This window comes from Botrytis byssoidea (assembly GCF_014898295.1).
Source record: "Botrytis byssoidea strain MUCL 94 chromosome Unknown BBYS_018, whole genome shotgun sequence".
Lineage (NCBI taxonomy): Eukaryota > Fungi > Ascomycota > Leotiomycetes > Helotiales > Sclerotiniaceae > Botrytis > Botrytis byssoidea.
Window position 1 is genome coordinate 681,730 of NW_024065859.1, and position 14,996 is coordinate 696,725.

General features: G+C 44.1%; 4 protein-coding genes across 4 annotated transcripts; 1 reads left to right on the forward strand and 3 right to left on the reverse strand.

The window, feature by feature from the left end:
- Nucleotides 1–318: 318 nt before the first annotated feature.
- EAE97_008580 (uncharacterized protein) lies at nucleotides 319–2,320 on the forward strand (the record flags this gene model as incomplete). Its single annotated transcript, XM_038879095.1, has 3 exons — nucleotides 319–704; nucleotides 754–1,115; nucleotides 1,164–2,320. The coding sequence occupies 3 exons, from the start codon at nucleotides 319–321 to the stop codon at nucleotides 2,318–2,320; spliced, it is 1,905 nt and encodes a 634-aa protein (XP_038730177.1).
- A 719-nt stretch (nucleotides 2,321–3,039) lies between these two features.
- EAE97_008581 (uncharacterized protein) lies at nucleotides 3,040–5,298 on the reverse strand (the record flags this gene model as incomplete). The annotated part of the gene is made up of 4 exons (XM_038879096.1): nucleotides 3,040–3,200; nucleotides 3,264–4,848; nucleotides 4,904–5,215; nucleotides 5,266–5,298. The coding sequence occupies 4 exons, from the start codon at nucleotides 5,296–5,298 to the stop codon at nucleotides 3,040–3,042; spliced, it is 2,091 nt and encodes a 696-aa protein (XP_038730178.1).
- Nucleotides 5,299–5,983: 685 nt separating this feature from the next.
- On the reverse strand, nucleotides 5,984–8,920 carry EAE97_008582 (uncharacterized protein; the record flags this gene model as incomplete). The annotated part of the gene is made up of 2 exons (XM_038879097.1): nucleotides 5,984–8,561; nucleotides 8,610–8,920. The coding sequence occupies 2 exons, from the start codon at nucleotides 8,918–8,920 to the stop codon at nucleotides 5,984–5,986; spliced, it is 2,889 nt and encodes a 962-aa protein (XP_038730179.1).
- Nucleotides 8,921–9,199: 279 nt separating this feature from the next.
- On the reverse strand, nucleotides 9,200–14,705 carry EAE97_008583 (uncharacterized protein; the record flags this gene model as incomplete). The annotated part of the gene is made up of 3 exons (XM_038879098.1): nucleotides 9,200–10,102; nucleotides 10,160–14,279; nucleotides 14,329–14,705. The coding sequence occupies 3 exons, from the start codon at nucleotides 14,703–14,705 to the stop codon at nucleotides 9,200–9,202; spliced, it is 5,400 nt and encodes a 1,799-aa protein (XP_038730180.1).
- Nucleotides 14,706–14,996: the final 291 nt, after the last annotated feature.

A 14,996-nucleotide genomic window follows, 5' to 3' on the forward strand; every position in this document is an offset into this window, starting at 1 on the left:
ACTCTATTTTCGATCTATTTTTGAAATTTCTCCATGATTAACTCGATGTAATGCGATGAATGTGATGAATGTGATGTTCCCTTTCATCCTGTAGTCCTACGTGTAACATGCAAGCTCAAACTTAAAATGAACAAGGACAAGGGTTATGCATCACCCACAATTAAACCCCAAACATCCCAAACATCGTCATTCTACCTAAGAATTACTATGAAATAATGCACAACACAACATCCATATTTCTCAAGATATCTTTACCCTCAATCGAGGGCATATCTATATTCACTCCTCACACATAGATCCCATTTCTTTGGATATGCGATGGCAGCCCAACGTCGAGGAGAAGATCTATTGAACATCGAAATTAGTAACATCACTGCCGATCTCCCACCCCTCTCTGCACTATTCATGATATATTTCGATATCAAGGCTGGCTATACGATTGGATGGAAACGCTCATTACCAGGCATCGAGTTAGATGGAGTGGTCGAATATAGGAGTCTGCCGTCGGGCTTACATACAGTGGAAGAGGATCTTATATACTTCACCCATGATAACTATGCAGGACTCAGCGCATTCATCAATGCGCCTGCAGATACAGGTTCGAGGAATGCGAGGATGATTGCTGTAGGTATCATGGTACCTTTGAGTTATGGAAGGTTGGGCAGGAGCTGGAAGCATGCCGAGAGCTTGAAGGACCTCGCAAGGTATGACTACGCGACCAATTGGTGTGATGCCTGCTGATGCTCTTTTCAGCGAGCTTATACTTGACGAGAGCAAGACGGAGCGACTTGAGAGATTCTGGGAGAGTAATAAAGGCGATGATCTGGGCAAAAGTAGAGACACCGACTCACTACTAGATTCTCCGTCTAGTGCTAGATATAAAGCTCGGAATACACCACCGAAAGCAAAAGGGCACAACAGAGATCGTTCAGCTTCCGATGGCACAGCTTTAATACCCCCCGGACACACATTGTCGGTATATCACCCTGCTTGGAGCTTACCAAGACTATTGGACACATTTGGCCCTATGATATTCCCAATACATAGAGCTGCACTTTTACGGAAGAGGATTTTGATCAGTGCGCATGCGCCTGTACATGAGACATGCGATTTTGGTTAGAAAGCCTTTCTATGCTGTTCTTACATCAACTAATTTCAAATAGTGTATGACATATCCATTCTATCAAATATTCCACTTGCAGTCAGCGATCTACTAGAACCAACTGCACCACCACAAAGACTTCGACCCCTTTTCTCAATCGGCGTCCACGATATACCCCTCCTCGAAGATGACCTCAACGCCTCGAAACAAAGAGCCGCCTGCGAAGATACCGTTCAGACTGAAGGGCGCGACGAACCTGGCTGTGGTTGGATAGCATGTACAACCGACAGTATTCTTGCTACCAAAACCCATCTCTACGATGTCCTCATAACCATGCCACCACCACACGCCTCCACCTCCACCGCAAAAGTCTGGCCCAAAATCGAATTATCGCCTGGCGGCGTCGAACTAAAAGCCACCCAACGTGATCTACGCCGCTACAAAGCCCTACGGTGGGGTCTATCCCGAACCCCCCAGCCCGCTTCCCCGGACATAAGCACGTCGCGCCGCGCATCCACCACCTCCTACCTCGAGCAATTTCCCGCCCCCACCACCCTTGATACCTCCACTGCTACTCTTACTCCCCGAGACGATCCTAATCTCGATATCTCTGATACAGACTCTATCATTGAGCCCGTCTCCTGGGCTGCGCTCGCATATTCCGGATTCATATGGTGGGCTTCAGCGGGCGAACAACGCCTCCATTCTCAAGAAGAATGGGAAGCTGATTCGGCACTTCTGTCCTCTCCTCATACACCAAATCCCTTCCCTACTCCATTAGGTTTCAATGCGAGTGGGATGATAACCGCGGAAACGGAGATGGGCATTATTGCCTATTTTCATCGTTTTACTACGCAGATCCTTACGTGCTTGAGTGATATTATTGATGCGAGCGATTCGGACGATGAAAGAGAAGATGATCAAATACATTCACATAGTTCTTCTTCCCTGTTAATCAATAGAGGAAATCGTAGCAGTTCCGGTGGTGGCGATAGAGGAGGAGACGCAACTGACAATTCCTCTTTGGTAGAGGAAGAAGAAGAAGGAGATGGACTGAGCTGTGTATACATCAGTAGTGCAGATATGGAACGCATGGGTCTCGATGTATGGAGCGCAGGCGACTATAAGTTTGTAGAGGGGATCGTGAAAGAATATTTTGGGAGGAAGGCAAAGATTGAAGGGAGAGGAGTGGATATTTGTGGTGTGAGGATTTGTTAGGGAGGTTGTGAGCTGGGGACAGTTTGGATTGGGACTGGGGTAGCGAGAGATGGGTTGGCAGAGTTGCCATTGTTGTACTTCATTCAAACCCCTTTCTTTTCGTCTTTATATAGGAAGAAGAAAAGGAGCGCCAACATGGGAGTTCTGGATCGGCGTGTAGGAGTTTGGAATCTTGAATCCTCATCTGGATCTGAATTTGATGCTGGTTTTGGTGTTGGTGTTAGAAAGCAAGGACAGAAGGAAAAGGAAAGGATTGAATCACGCGTCGAAATATTCATATAGACAAATTTCAATTGCGTCACTTTCATCTCATGCTTCACATCATTTGCACCATGAAAACAGTAAACAGACGCATTTAGATATATTTTAAGGGTATAAATGAATGATGTGCTTGAAATGGACATGAGAAGGTTAAACGTATTCATTCTTTCATAATCGAAAAGTTCAATTCAATTCATTGCATTTCTGTTCTGCTCTGTTCTGCTCTCCAAGCAAAGCTACAGTCGCACACAGCAAGCTATGTGTATAACATAAAACGCCAACCCAAAATGCTCATCACGCCTATTTTGTACAAGTACACACGTTAAAGTTTCCCCCAATAAAGAAAAAATCCCGAACACCCAAGAGAATCAGTCAGGTAAACGTAAAAGAGTAAGTGTTGAAAATCCGCTTCAGAATGGATTCATGATATAGATTTAGAAGTAGACGAGCGTGAATCATTATTCCCCGTCAGTATCCGTATCTGTATCCGTTTCACTCTGTTCATCAACTTCTTCTTCAGTGTTGCTATCCTCATCACTCGAGTCTCGAGTTATTTGCTTCTTCTTTTTGGGTGGCGGGACACCGGTTTTCATGGCTTGCATCTGTCCTGCAAGGGAGTCTATTATAGATTTTGTTATTACGAGCTCAATTAAAAAATGATGATATTGTGATTTTAACATACCTTCATCCGGTTCACTAATATCGTCCTCTGCATCGATTTCCATAGCCTTGCTAGCATCTTCCACGACGAGTGTAGCTTCAAGCTTGGTATCAAATCCAACATATGAATCACAGATGAGATGCATAACAAAGGTGTAGCTCCCGGGTTGTGGGGGAGCTTGGAACTGTGCCTTAAGCGTTTGCATATTAAAAGTAGGTTTTCCACTTTCATCAAATATGGGTTTGTCGAAGGCAAAGAACGTGAAAGGTGGTACAGCAATCTTGCCTTGCTTGCTATCGGTGAGGAAAACATGCCATTTAGGCGAATGGTCACGTGTAAAGTAAGGGGCGAATGCAAGAGGTGGGAAGACCTGCTTATTTTCGGCCTTTTCGCCCTTGGCGGACTTCTTCGCGCGACCAAGGATGGCATCAAGATCATCCTCGTCTGGGTCAATATCTTCCAAATCGAGTTCGTTAACCTTAGGAACGTTCTCGCTTCCAGGAGGGATGAATCGCCCTTTAACAACAAAGGATACTAATGAGCTAGGGGTGATAAACTTTTCGCCTGTAACCTTGAAGAATGCCTTCTCAACCTGTAAATGAGGAAGTTGCTTTGCAGTAGACATGGCCGTCTTATATTGAGCTTCTGTGAGAAGCCCATTTCCAACACTCAACTTCTTTCGGTATGCGTTTGGTAGTGCCATATATTGCTGAAGGGTCAAATGAGTTTTAGAGTCGCCTTCAATTGCCTTTGCAATAGCTGGGGTAATATATGGCAATTGAAGAAGGGGCGAGGCATTTGGCGGTAAAGCTTGAACGATGTTCTGAGCAGTCGCGTATGATGCAAGGATAGGGCCAGTAGTTGTGAAAGCGAGAGTGATAGCTGTGAATGCATTGTTGAGGTCATGAGCGATAGGAGCAACTTCGTACTTTGCCTTATTGAGTTCAGAGTCTTCAAGTTCGGTTCGGCCCAAATATGCCCATAGTAATGCAAGTGCCTTTCGTCGAGCACCGCCATCTAAATCCTCTAGCTTCGTTTTGTCCTTGGCTGACAAGCCCGCTGCAGCAGTGATTCCATCTCCTTCTGCAAGAACTCTTGATTCCAATTTGCCAAGTCCCGAATCAGCTTTGTGGCCTTTTAAAATTTTCTTGTATTCAACACCACTGCTTAAAGCACCAACAATTCCGCCCTCGGTAATGCTCTCTTGATATTCTTGGAACAAGTTGTTGGCACTTTCAATCAGGACCTTCTCTTTTGACATGCGCTGGGTGCCATACCACCAGGTTCCGACGAGGTAAGGAAGTAAAACTCCCAAAAGAAGCGCATAGACAAGTACGACATATTTTCCGTTTCCTTCGGAGATGATCCAGGTAGGCAAAGCAATTCCAATGCTAAAGCTTTGTTTGCCATCGGGATGTCCAAATTGTATATAGTTGTTTCGGATCTCCTCATCAGTAAGCGCCTTGTATGCCTTTGTAAGCTCTACGAAATAATCGTTCAATGATTCGATTGTTTGGTTTTTGGCTGGGTCAGGTCTAATCTTATCAGGGTGGAATTTCAACGAAAGTCGTTTGTAATGTGATTTGATTTCTTTTTCAGTAGCGGACTGTTGCGAAAATTAGCCAAAATCAGAAAGCCAGCCGTGTTTAGAGCCACATTACCTCTTTGATATCCAAGATATCATATGGATTCCAGATTTTTGCTACAGTTCTGGCTGTGACTTGAAATTGATATGCCATAAGAGCTACTATCGCCCACCCCACAACCATGGCAATCATGCGTTTTATCTTTCTCTGTTTTCTTCTCTGTGCCCTCCTTTGACTATCGATGAGGTCCGCATGTTCTGGCTTGTAATCTGTCTTTATTCGGGGCGCCGTGGCGCTTGGATCTGATCTGGGTCTTAAAACGTCCCACGTCAAAGCTGTAGATACGATTCCAACCAGTGTACCGACGAAGATAGGGAAAAATTGTCCCTATAAAATTTTAGCTGGCCTCCTTGTGCTATATGCGCAAAGTTACATACCTGTTCATCGTAGGAATAATCCGTTCCACTCATATTGAAATTATTTTTTGGCCTTCAAGACCTTTCTTTTAAAGTGAAATTGCACGCAAATTAAAATTTTAATTCAACTCTCCCCTCCAAATGTTGTTTGCGACAATGTATCTAGCGAAGGAAGGACATGAAAGAAATTTATAAGTTGATTGTTCTTCAAAAGAAGATGTGTTATCATACGTTTCGACTTTTTGGCCCTCGAGCTTTTGAGATGTGGCTCGAACTTCAGTCATCACTGTAGAAAGAGAGGCTAGCTACTATTGGTATAGTTTGAAGCTCCCCACCAATCGAATCTCGAAAAACGAACTTTAAATTCAGGTGAAATCTGGACAGAGAAGGATATCGAAGAAGGGATATATAAAGGATTTATTTATACATTCCAGATGTGGCCCTCAATAAAATAATAGTATGTAAGAGCTGTATGAAGTGTAAAATCAGGATTGTTTATCATATATTAAGCTCTTTATATTGATGAATATTTACAACAAGCCAATTCCGTTCTTAATCACCTTGGCTTCATTCTATAGTCTTCCCAAAAGTTCGACACCGACAGCACCATCAGCATCATCATATATATCTAAGATTCCCGGCGCAAACTCCTGTATGCCAGATATGAAACCAATCTTATGGCGCCTAGCAATGCAAATCAATGTTTATCCCCACCCAAATGCTTATCTTGATATCATCCTTATCCTTTCTTAGCAAAAACATAGCAAACTTTACATCTTTCATCCTCTAGTACTGAAAGTAAGACGTCGTCATCTAGGGACTGTTTCACGCCGTTTACCTCTGTAGCAATCGAATCCGCCGATTTAACATGGAACATCGAAGTATCAATGTGTCTATACTCCATTAACGCTTGCATCTTCTTTCCATTCTTGGATCGTTTTCCTTTAATGGCTTCAAGAGCAATCTTTTGCTGGGCCTCCACATTTGCTTTGGTTGCTGGCACCAGTGAACAAGCTGGATTGATAGGGAACTCATCATTATCGTCCTCTTCATCATCTTCACTCGCGCTGATCTCTTTGTTGGGTTCCGGGATCTCAGATGATGATACAACTGGCTCCTCGCGACCAACTCCTCCACATTCGCAACCCAGGAGCTCGTGAGTTTGGCATTGGGCATTTACATCTAATCTAAAGAGATCTCGTAACTCATCGGCTGAAAAACTTGCTTCGTTCTTCTTGCCATCCATGACACTGTCGGCGAGCCCCATCTTAGTAACTTGTCGCTGATAGATCTTTTCATCCATGCCTCCCGACATTAGAAACCTGTATATCTTGACTGGACGCTTTTGCCCGTCGCGATGGATACGTGCCATGGCTTGAAGGTCAGTAGCAGGATTCCAGTCAACGTCAAACAATACGAGGCGTGATGCTCCAATTAGATTTATACCAGCACCGCCGGATTTAGCTGAAAGGAGAAAGGCAAAATATTTTGACGCAGGTGTCTTGTTGAACGTGTTTACTAGATCCTGTCGTTTTGCCTGAGGAGTGCTACCATCGAGGCGCAGAAAAGGTAAGTTCAATGACGAAAGGTGTGACATTAGCAGATCGAGAGTAGAAGTGTAGTTGGAGACAAGGACTATCTTTTCGGTAGTTGACTTCGAAAGCCGCAAAAGCATACGATTTAGGACTCTGAATTTACTGCTTGCCACAACTGGATTTTTCTTGAGAATCTCGGGAGGTATGCTTTCTAAAAGCTGAGCAACGTTTGAATTGCTAGGTGTATCTGTATCGCTCTTTTTGACAAGGAGGCTTGGAGCGTTGCAGACTTTCTTAAGCATCGTGATAAGCTGTAGAGAGGCCTCTGAGCTGCCAAGGACTCTACCAAAGACTGGAGAGGCTAGGACATGCTGATATACTTCAGCCTGAGCTTGAGTAGGCTTGCAGAATAGTACATATTCTGTCTTTGGCTTCAAGTATTTTGCAAGTATGCTGGCGTTTCGACGTAATATGAATAACTTTGTCAACTCGGCCAACTCCTCTTCTCGGGCCGTTCCCTTCTCCATGTCGCTCTCTGTAGCACCTGGCTGTCTGCTTTTCAAGATTGGGGCCTCGAAACATTTTTTAAAAGTATTGTAGCCATTGAGAAGACCGGGGTTCACAAAGTCAACCATTGTAAAGAACTCTGATAAATCATTTTGTATGGGTGTTCCAGATAAAATGACTCGTCTCTCGGTATTCAAATTCTTGATTGCTTGCGCCGATTTGTTCGCAGCAGTCTTCAAGCGATGCCCTTCATCGGCTACGACTATATCTATTCCACCTCCTTTCTTTAACTCTTCCTGTACTGTGCGTAGCTTTTCGTACCCGATGATCATGACGCTATAACTCTTGCCGTGAGTGAAATCAGTAAGTCGAATGTTTTTGGATCCATCTGCAACGAAAACGCCTATTCTTTCATTACCCAGCCACTTGTTGAATTCTGCTTTCCAATTAGAGATAAGAGTTACAGGACAGACAATCAAGGCCTTCTTTATGACGCCCCCCTCGTGTGGGTGCTCCGGATTTTGCTTCAATAACGTCCATAACAGCGCGATTGTTTGTAGTGTCTTTCCAAGGCCCATCTCATCAGCTAAAATTGCACCCTGCCCATTGAAGGAACGGTAGCCCATAACGCACTCGTACAAAAACTTAACTCCCTCCTTTTGATGATCACGTAAATGGCGACCCAAGAAAGGATCGACGACAACATCCACAACTTGCTTGCCTTTCGCAACATACTTAGGATTCGGTCGTTGCATTACAATCGCCCCCGGTGCAGAGGGATCATGACGGGGAGTGGGCGCACCGCTTTTATTCTGTGGCATGATTGTCGTTATTAGAAGAGGATTTTTGAATTGGGATTTGACTGCATCACTTTTTGGAGCAGAGGCATAAAAGCTTTTGGCAGGGATTGCCGACCCTAAGCCACTATCCTTTCTCTTCCCAAGCGTGCTCGTAGAATTGGTTTTTGATATATTTGATAGGGTTGGATGAGGCAGAGGTCGTGCGGCTGGACTGCTATGACTGTCTGCTGTAGTAGGTTTACCACCATTGTTTAAAAAGTGTCGGCCAGAAAGAAAATCTGCCTTTGTAATGGCTGCATCAATCTCAACATCCTTCCCTCCAATGCTCAATGTACTGCCGGGTAACAAAGGCTCATTATACATGCAGCGGCCCATATCTCTGCCATCAATATTTTGAAGTCGAGCGTACCCTCCGGTAACTGCGAGTACTCCATCCCCATCCCAGGTCTTATGTTTCTTCATCGTGAATTTTCGCCTGTGGAACTCATTAATATGATTTCAGAGCAAAGGGGGGGGCAAATACCATAATACCAAATAGTATCCGTCAATACTAGTTGGATTTTCAGATGAAGTAGGGGCTTGAGTTGCTTCGATAGGATTCTTGACAACCATCAAAGGTTTTCGGGGCGCATTGGCAGCCGAAGATGCAATCGGAGCCTTAATCTTTGGAGCCTCTTCAACATTGTGAATCAGAAGCCGTCTCTTCTTTGCCACCGGTTTAGTCAAAATTTCTTCCTCAGAATCTGATATGACCTGGACGTCTGAAAATTCATCGACCGGCTTAGAAGGTTTTGGCGCACTTTTTAAGAGTGGAGGCCGGAATGGTTTGAACATTTTATTTTGACATTTGTTGAAAGCAGGGCAAATGCTGAGACGCGATGGTTATAAGGTTCGTGCTTTGTCGCGGATATTTCGATACGCGCCTACACGTGACACTGACTAAACTGACCACTTCATCCAGTAATGGTGAAACGACATCCACTTGATCAATGGTAACAATGTAAGATTAAAACGTTTGTCATCAGGTATAATTATCCATTCATTAAACCTCAACTAAATACACTATTTGAGCTCCAAGATGACTCCGTTTATTTTGTTCAGGTATATCTACATTTATTGAAGCATAGAGTCCAGGCTCTCTCCCAACACCCCCTCGATCTTAACAATCCAGCGATTCGTCTCCTTCTCTACTATCTCATCGTCATCCTCTTGGAGCTCACTAATGAATGGCAACATTTCTGGCAACATAGCCAGCCATTCCTCTCCCAATCTATCCGTCAACGCTTGCTCGCACTTGACTGCTGCAAGTCTAACACTAGATACTTCTGAACGTAGATGCTTTAAGATCATCCCGTTGAGTTCCTTGTGATGATCCGACGAATCAGCGGCAGCAGCAAGCTCAACGATAGCGGGAACAAGTTCATCGATCAAAGGTAATCCCGAGGCGTTCCCAAATTGATCACACAAGACATGTGCGATTGCCTTGAAATGAGCTGGAGATTGCCAAAAGTCATCTAGGTCGTGCTCGAAACATGGTACTAAAGTTCGAAGAACTCTTTTCCATAATTCTCTTGAAGCGTCATTCTTGATATCGGTTTCTTTTAAAATCTGTACGGCATTGTCAAGCAAGTATGTAGCATAATTTGTGACGATTGCCTTGAGGTTGCCAAAGAAAACGGCCATGAACCCGTAAACACTCTGTAAACGCAGGTTTCTGCCAGATTTATCTTTCTTGGGCAATGACGATGACGCCCATTCAACCAGGTCAGAGAACATAGGTCTAAATGTCGAATCGTTGAACTTGTAGATCATCTCTAGAGCGACTTCGTTCACTTGTCCTTCTATTTCTGAAATAGTCTCGTCGCCTTGATCATAATCATCCACATTAGACAAGTGTCTTCGAAGATCGAATGCATTTTGGAATATCTTTGCAAGTATAGTGGAATGTTTGGAGACAACACTCTTTGGATGAGCTTTGATTGACATGCTAAGCATCTCAAGTTGTTCACGGATAGCCTATTTAAATTTAGTAAGTAGTCATAAAACTTTTAAGAATAGCAATGGAAAACTTACCCAAGTTCCTGCCGTTACTGCTTGTGCCCAATTCTTCTCCAAGGCAACGAACATACTCTTAGCATCCACACGCTTTGCAGCCAAGTGAAGACAATTTTCTCTGATCTCATCTGCCTCATCTTCGAGCTCAGCCTCTGCTGATTTGTTGGAGATTAAAAGAAGGGTATCGAGATATCCGCCTGTAATCATGTATGGAAGATGTTGTACCAGAGCGCTTATAAAAGTGTATCCAGCGTTGTGGAGTCTTTGAGCCTCAACAGTGTCTTCGATGCTTGATTTGATGTACTCCAAAGCCTTTGGAATGGCAACAGGCAATACAGAAACTATACCTTCTCGCAAAATCTCTACCAAAGAAGCCAAGGACAGAAGAGCCATAATTTGCAAGCCAGCATCACTCTGGCCCAAGCAATAATCACTTGCAATGGTTTCTGCTGCAGCAGACACAGCCTCGAGATCCTTCTTTCCATATTTCTCTGAAATTTTCTCAACGCAAGCCACAGCAGTACGTTTATAAGGCATGTCAGTAGACTCTCGAATGATTGAGGTAAGCTGAGGTAAGAACCCAAGCATTGCAACTCTTGAAACGGCATCTGATGCGCTTTCCTGGTCGATGCGAACCTGTAAAGAACGCAAAATCTTTCGTCGCAAGTCCTCGTTAGGTCTATCCAAGAGTCCTTCGACTGATTTGACAAATTCGCTTGTGGAAAGGAGACCCAAGATACTTTCTAGAATGTCTCCACAAGCATTGTGCATTGCCTTCTTGTCTTTCAATGATTCTGTCAAGACCAATAAGTTTTCCAGTAACGTGGAGTAGAGCTCGCGAATTCTAGCAGCGTCCATATCGTCTCGATCAAGAAGTTTTGCAGTTTGTGTAATCAATCGTCGTTGCGAGAGTATGTGCGGAAGAAGCGTGAGTTCATGGAGAGCGGCACGTTGTGGGTCAATCTTCTCATGAGCTCCCAGTAAAATCAGCGAAAATGTTGGCTTGGGAGCCAATAGATCATCAATCAGCTCGAGATATTTAATTGCAGACTGAAGTTGAACCTCAACGCTAAATGCATTGGTCAGCTCTGCAGAGAAGGATTTAATATCATCGTTGACACCATATTTATCCACCAACATTATTAATAATGCGAATAAGAAATCTTCTGCTCCGAGAGTTTGGACCAAAGAAATAAACAATCCCTTTCTGCGATGGGCAGGAATATGCTCATACGCCGCAACAAAGCTCAAGAGCAACTCAGCAGCCCCTGTAACGGGGTTGCCTTTGTCTTTTCGAAGCGAGGTGATAAGAGGTGGAATGACCTCACGAATGGTTTGACTAATGACATGTGCAGAATAATCATCATTCTGTCTTAGTACTGAGCTTCCCATGAAGGTAAAGATGGGCATAACACTGTGGAGAACAACTTCTGGTGCGATGTCTGCAAGTGCAGCAATCATCAATAAAGCACCGTTCTGTACCTGTGGACTGGCTGTTTTCTGGACGCAATCGACAAGTAGATCAGCTCGAATATCAGAATGGTCTAACTCCATTTCTGGGTTGGCCTTGTGTGCTTTCAAAATTGATAGTAGGCTATTCAAGACCAAATCTTGAAGATATGCAAGCTCGGATGAGACTTGGACCTTAAAGTGTTGTAGTTCTGCCAAGGTGTTAAAGAGGCCCTTGAGAAGTTCTGGATGGTTTCCTGGATCAGAAGTATCGATGAGCTGCAACACAAATGTAACTTGGCGTATAGCAGCCGCAAGTTGTTTGGGGTCCTGTAAAGAAGTTCTAGCAACTTCGCCGTGGCTAGTGCGCCGTCTTTTACTTGCAGGTGGAGCATCTGTAAGTTTCGCCGTCGTAGGTAATTGATCGAGGAAAGAAAGGAGAATTTCTGTTGAAAGAGGAGCGTTTCGCAAGAGTTCTAAAGCTTCTTCCGCCGATTTGGTAGATCCCTCAGATGAAGATTGGGAAGCGTCCATCAACATTTGAGCTGTCTGCAGCTGCACATCACCCTTCAAAGACGTCCACATCTCACGCAGCCTTGCAAATACGGCCTCAAGAAGGGTAGGGCGATCCGAAGCAATTTCGCCATGCACAATTTGAGTGAAGAATTGCAAGCCTTCTTTGTCATTAGCCACAACGGTCGTAGCTGCTTGTTTATCGAAGTCTGCCATGGCAAATTGTTCATCTTTCGAGTGTTGCAATGCTACTTCTGGACTGAGGGATGCCCATTGTTGAAGCACTGGAAGTAGAACTTTGGTTCGAGTAGTGCTAGCAATGCTACGAACATGGTTGAGAATAACAAGAAGTTTGAGTTTGACCGTGTACACAGGTGTGTGAATGACGTGGCTGGATAGGAATGACAAAATCGAGGCGCGGGTAGTTTGAGTCAAGCGTGAATCATTTTTCTTGTTGGACTCTGCAGAAGCACGAGGACTATTCAAAGACTGTTCCACTATGGACTCAATGTGGGTTTTATCGAGAACACATTCTTCTAAAGCTGGAACCAAAACCTCTCTCAGAAGACGAGTAGCGTTATCAATTGACAACCATTTCGTCTCTTGAGTTCCTTCACCTGGGCCATAGATATCATCAAATGCCCATTGTTGTCGGGAGCTCGATGCTTTCTTTGTGATTGCGCCAGCCGGGTAAAATGTCTCAATTTTGAGGATAAGCTCTGCTGCTGCACGGCGAACTTTAGGCGCAGGATCTGCAAGCGCTGAAATTGCATATGGTATGATTCCTTGAATATCCACGCTTGCATTGTCGTGTCCTGATAAGTATCGAGCAACCAAGTGAAGTGCAGAAACTCGGGCCATGACTGGATAAGGGCCGCACCAAATTCTAATATAAAATGTGAGATATAGAGATTTTTCCAGGGCGCTTGCGCGATTCATGACAGGTAGCTCATCAAATACATCCAAGTCGCCGGCATTGACCGCGGCGACCAAAAATGCTTGACACAAATCTTGGTAGATGCGGGAAGCGCCATGCGCTAAGAATGAGGTCTCCTTGTCACTGCTTTGTGGAAGTTTTTCAACTAGTTGACGGAAATCGGGTCGAGATTCTGTTTTCGTATCATCATCTCCCATTACCACATCTTCATCTGCCTCTTTTGCTGCTTCTATTCGTCTAATTGTGGTGGAGAGCTTTAGTTCTAATTCATCCATATCGACATCCGTCTCTTTTAATGCACCTTGAATAACAGTCCCTACGTGACCAGTAAGTTGTGTTAGCGCAACAAGAGATGATGCGAGATGCGCTCGAGTGTTCTTCTCGGAATCTGTAGCATCATCAACACGATGCGCCACCAGCAGTAGATGCTTCACAACCACAGAAGTTTGTGCGTCGCTAAGAAGACTATGTTCCACAATCTTTTCGATGATTGGAAGACCTTGAACTTCTCCGCTTTTACTTATTCTGTCAACGAGGGCAAGACATAGTCCATTGGAAAGTCGATCGATTCGTCGCTCCTTTCCTAGTTCAATCAATTGAGTTGCAAGATCCGGAACTTTGAGCAGCTCTTTGGTTACACGTCTTGTGATCTGCTTTGCGCCCCTGTGTTGTGCTAAAATTGAAAGACAGACCAATCCAGGACGAACGGTTTCGCTAGTCCAACCAAGAACCAATGCTTCCATCATTGCTGTCAGGAGTTTATCGTCCAACCCTCCTTTGGAAGCTAAGATTGACAAGATCATGTAACATCCAATTCGCAAGTCCGGGACCTTTTGCATCGAAAGACCTTCGTTGAGAGTTGGTAGCAATCTCATTATCACATCCTGCTCGTTTTGTTGTTGAACTCCTCTTCTCCCAGAACGGGCCTTGTCCAGCATATTACTCGTAGCCTCAGTCATGATACCAGCCCAAAAAGCTAGAAGAGCAGGATAATGCTGCCTAGCTTTACATATGCGCAAAACATATGCATTGAGTGTCGAGGCGAAAATAGTGCTATCGGTCGCAGCTGTGACAATTGGCCTTCTTTGTGGTTGGGTCAAGGATCGAATATATGGTGCTAGAAATTGATATTCTGCCGGAATCTTCGATGGTATTAAGGAAAGTAGTGTTGTAAATATAGGTAGGGTATGGTAGGGTAAGAAAGTTGTCAAGAGAAAGGATGTATTGTACTCGTGAATTCTACATGAATTAGTTCCGAGAACAAAAAGTTGGAATTCGAGAGGCATACCTAAATCTTCTCACCAACCACTCAACTGCTTTGATTGCTGGATTCAGACGTAGACGGCCACCGACTAATCCCAAGAATGCCTCCAGCCGTTTGTCTAATTCGGAAATCTCTGCCACTGGCAGCTGTGTACGATCCACCGCCTGACTTTGTTCGCTGAAGATTGTCTTCTGGAACTCAAGGAACCGACCATCGAGTAGACATAGTTCTTGAAATCCTTCGTGACATAATGGGTAGAGTGTGTCGAAACTTTGTGATGCCGCGATTCTAGGTTCAAAAATCAGAGACTTTGAATGCGCAGCCTTTTGCGCCTTGAGATTTAATGAATTGGTTGAATTGGTCGCAATCTGCGCCAACTGTGCTTTAAGTGAAGAAGCCATTGTGTGATTATCGATACCACAATGTTACAAAATTATGGCATGTCGAAGTTCAAGAATATTATTTCTCGACGCTTATACTTCACTCAAACTTCTCAATAAAAATTTCCAGCTCTATCGTTATCGAAAAATTTGGTCGGATAAATATTCGGCCCGCTGATACTGCCGCTTTAAGAGTAAAGTTCCAAGTTTACAGCAGTAACATTGTAAATAAATTCACAATAGATCAACCCGTCCTCATCGATTATATTCTTTGAATTCATTGGTAGTCATACTATTGATTAAATTCGTGCT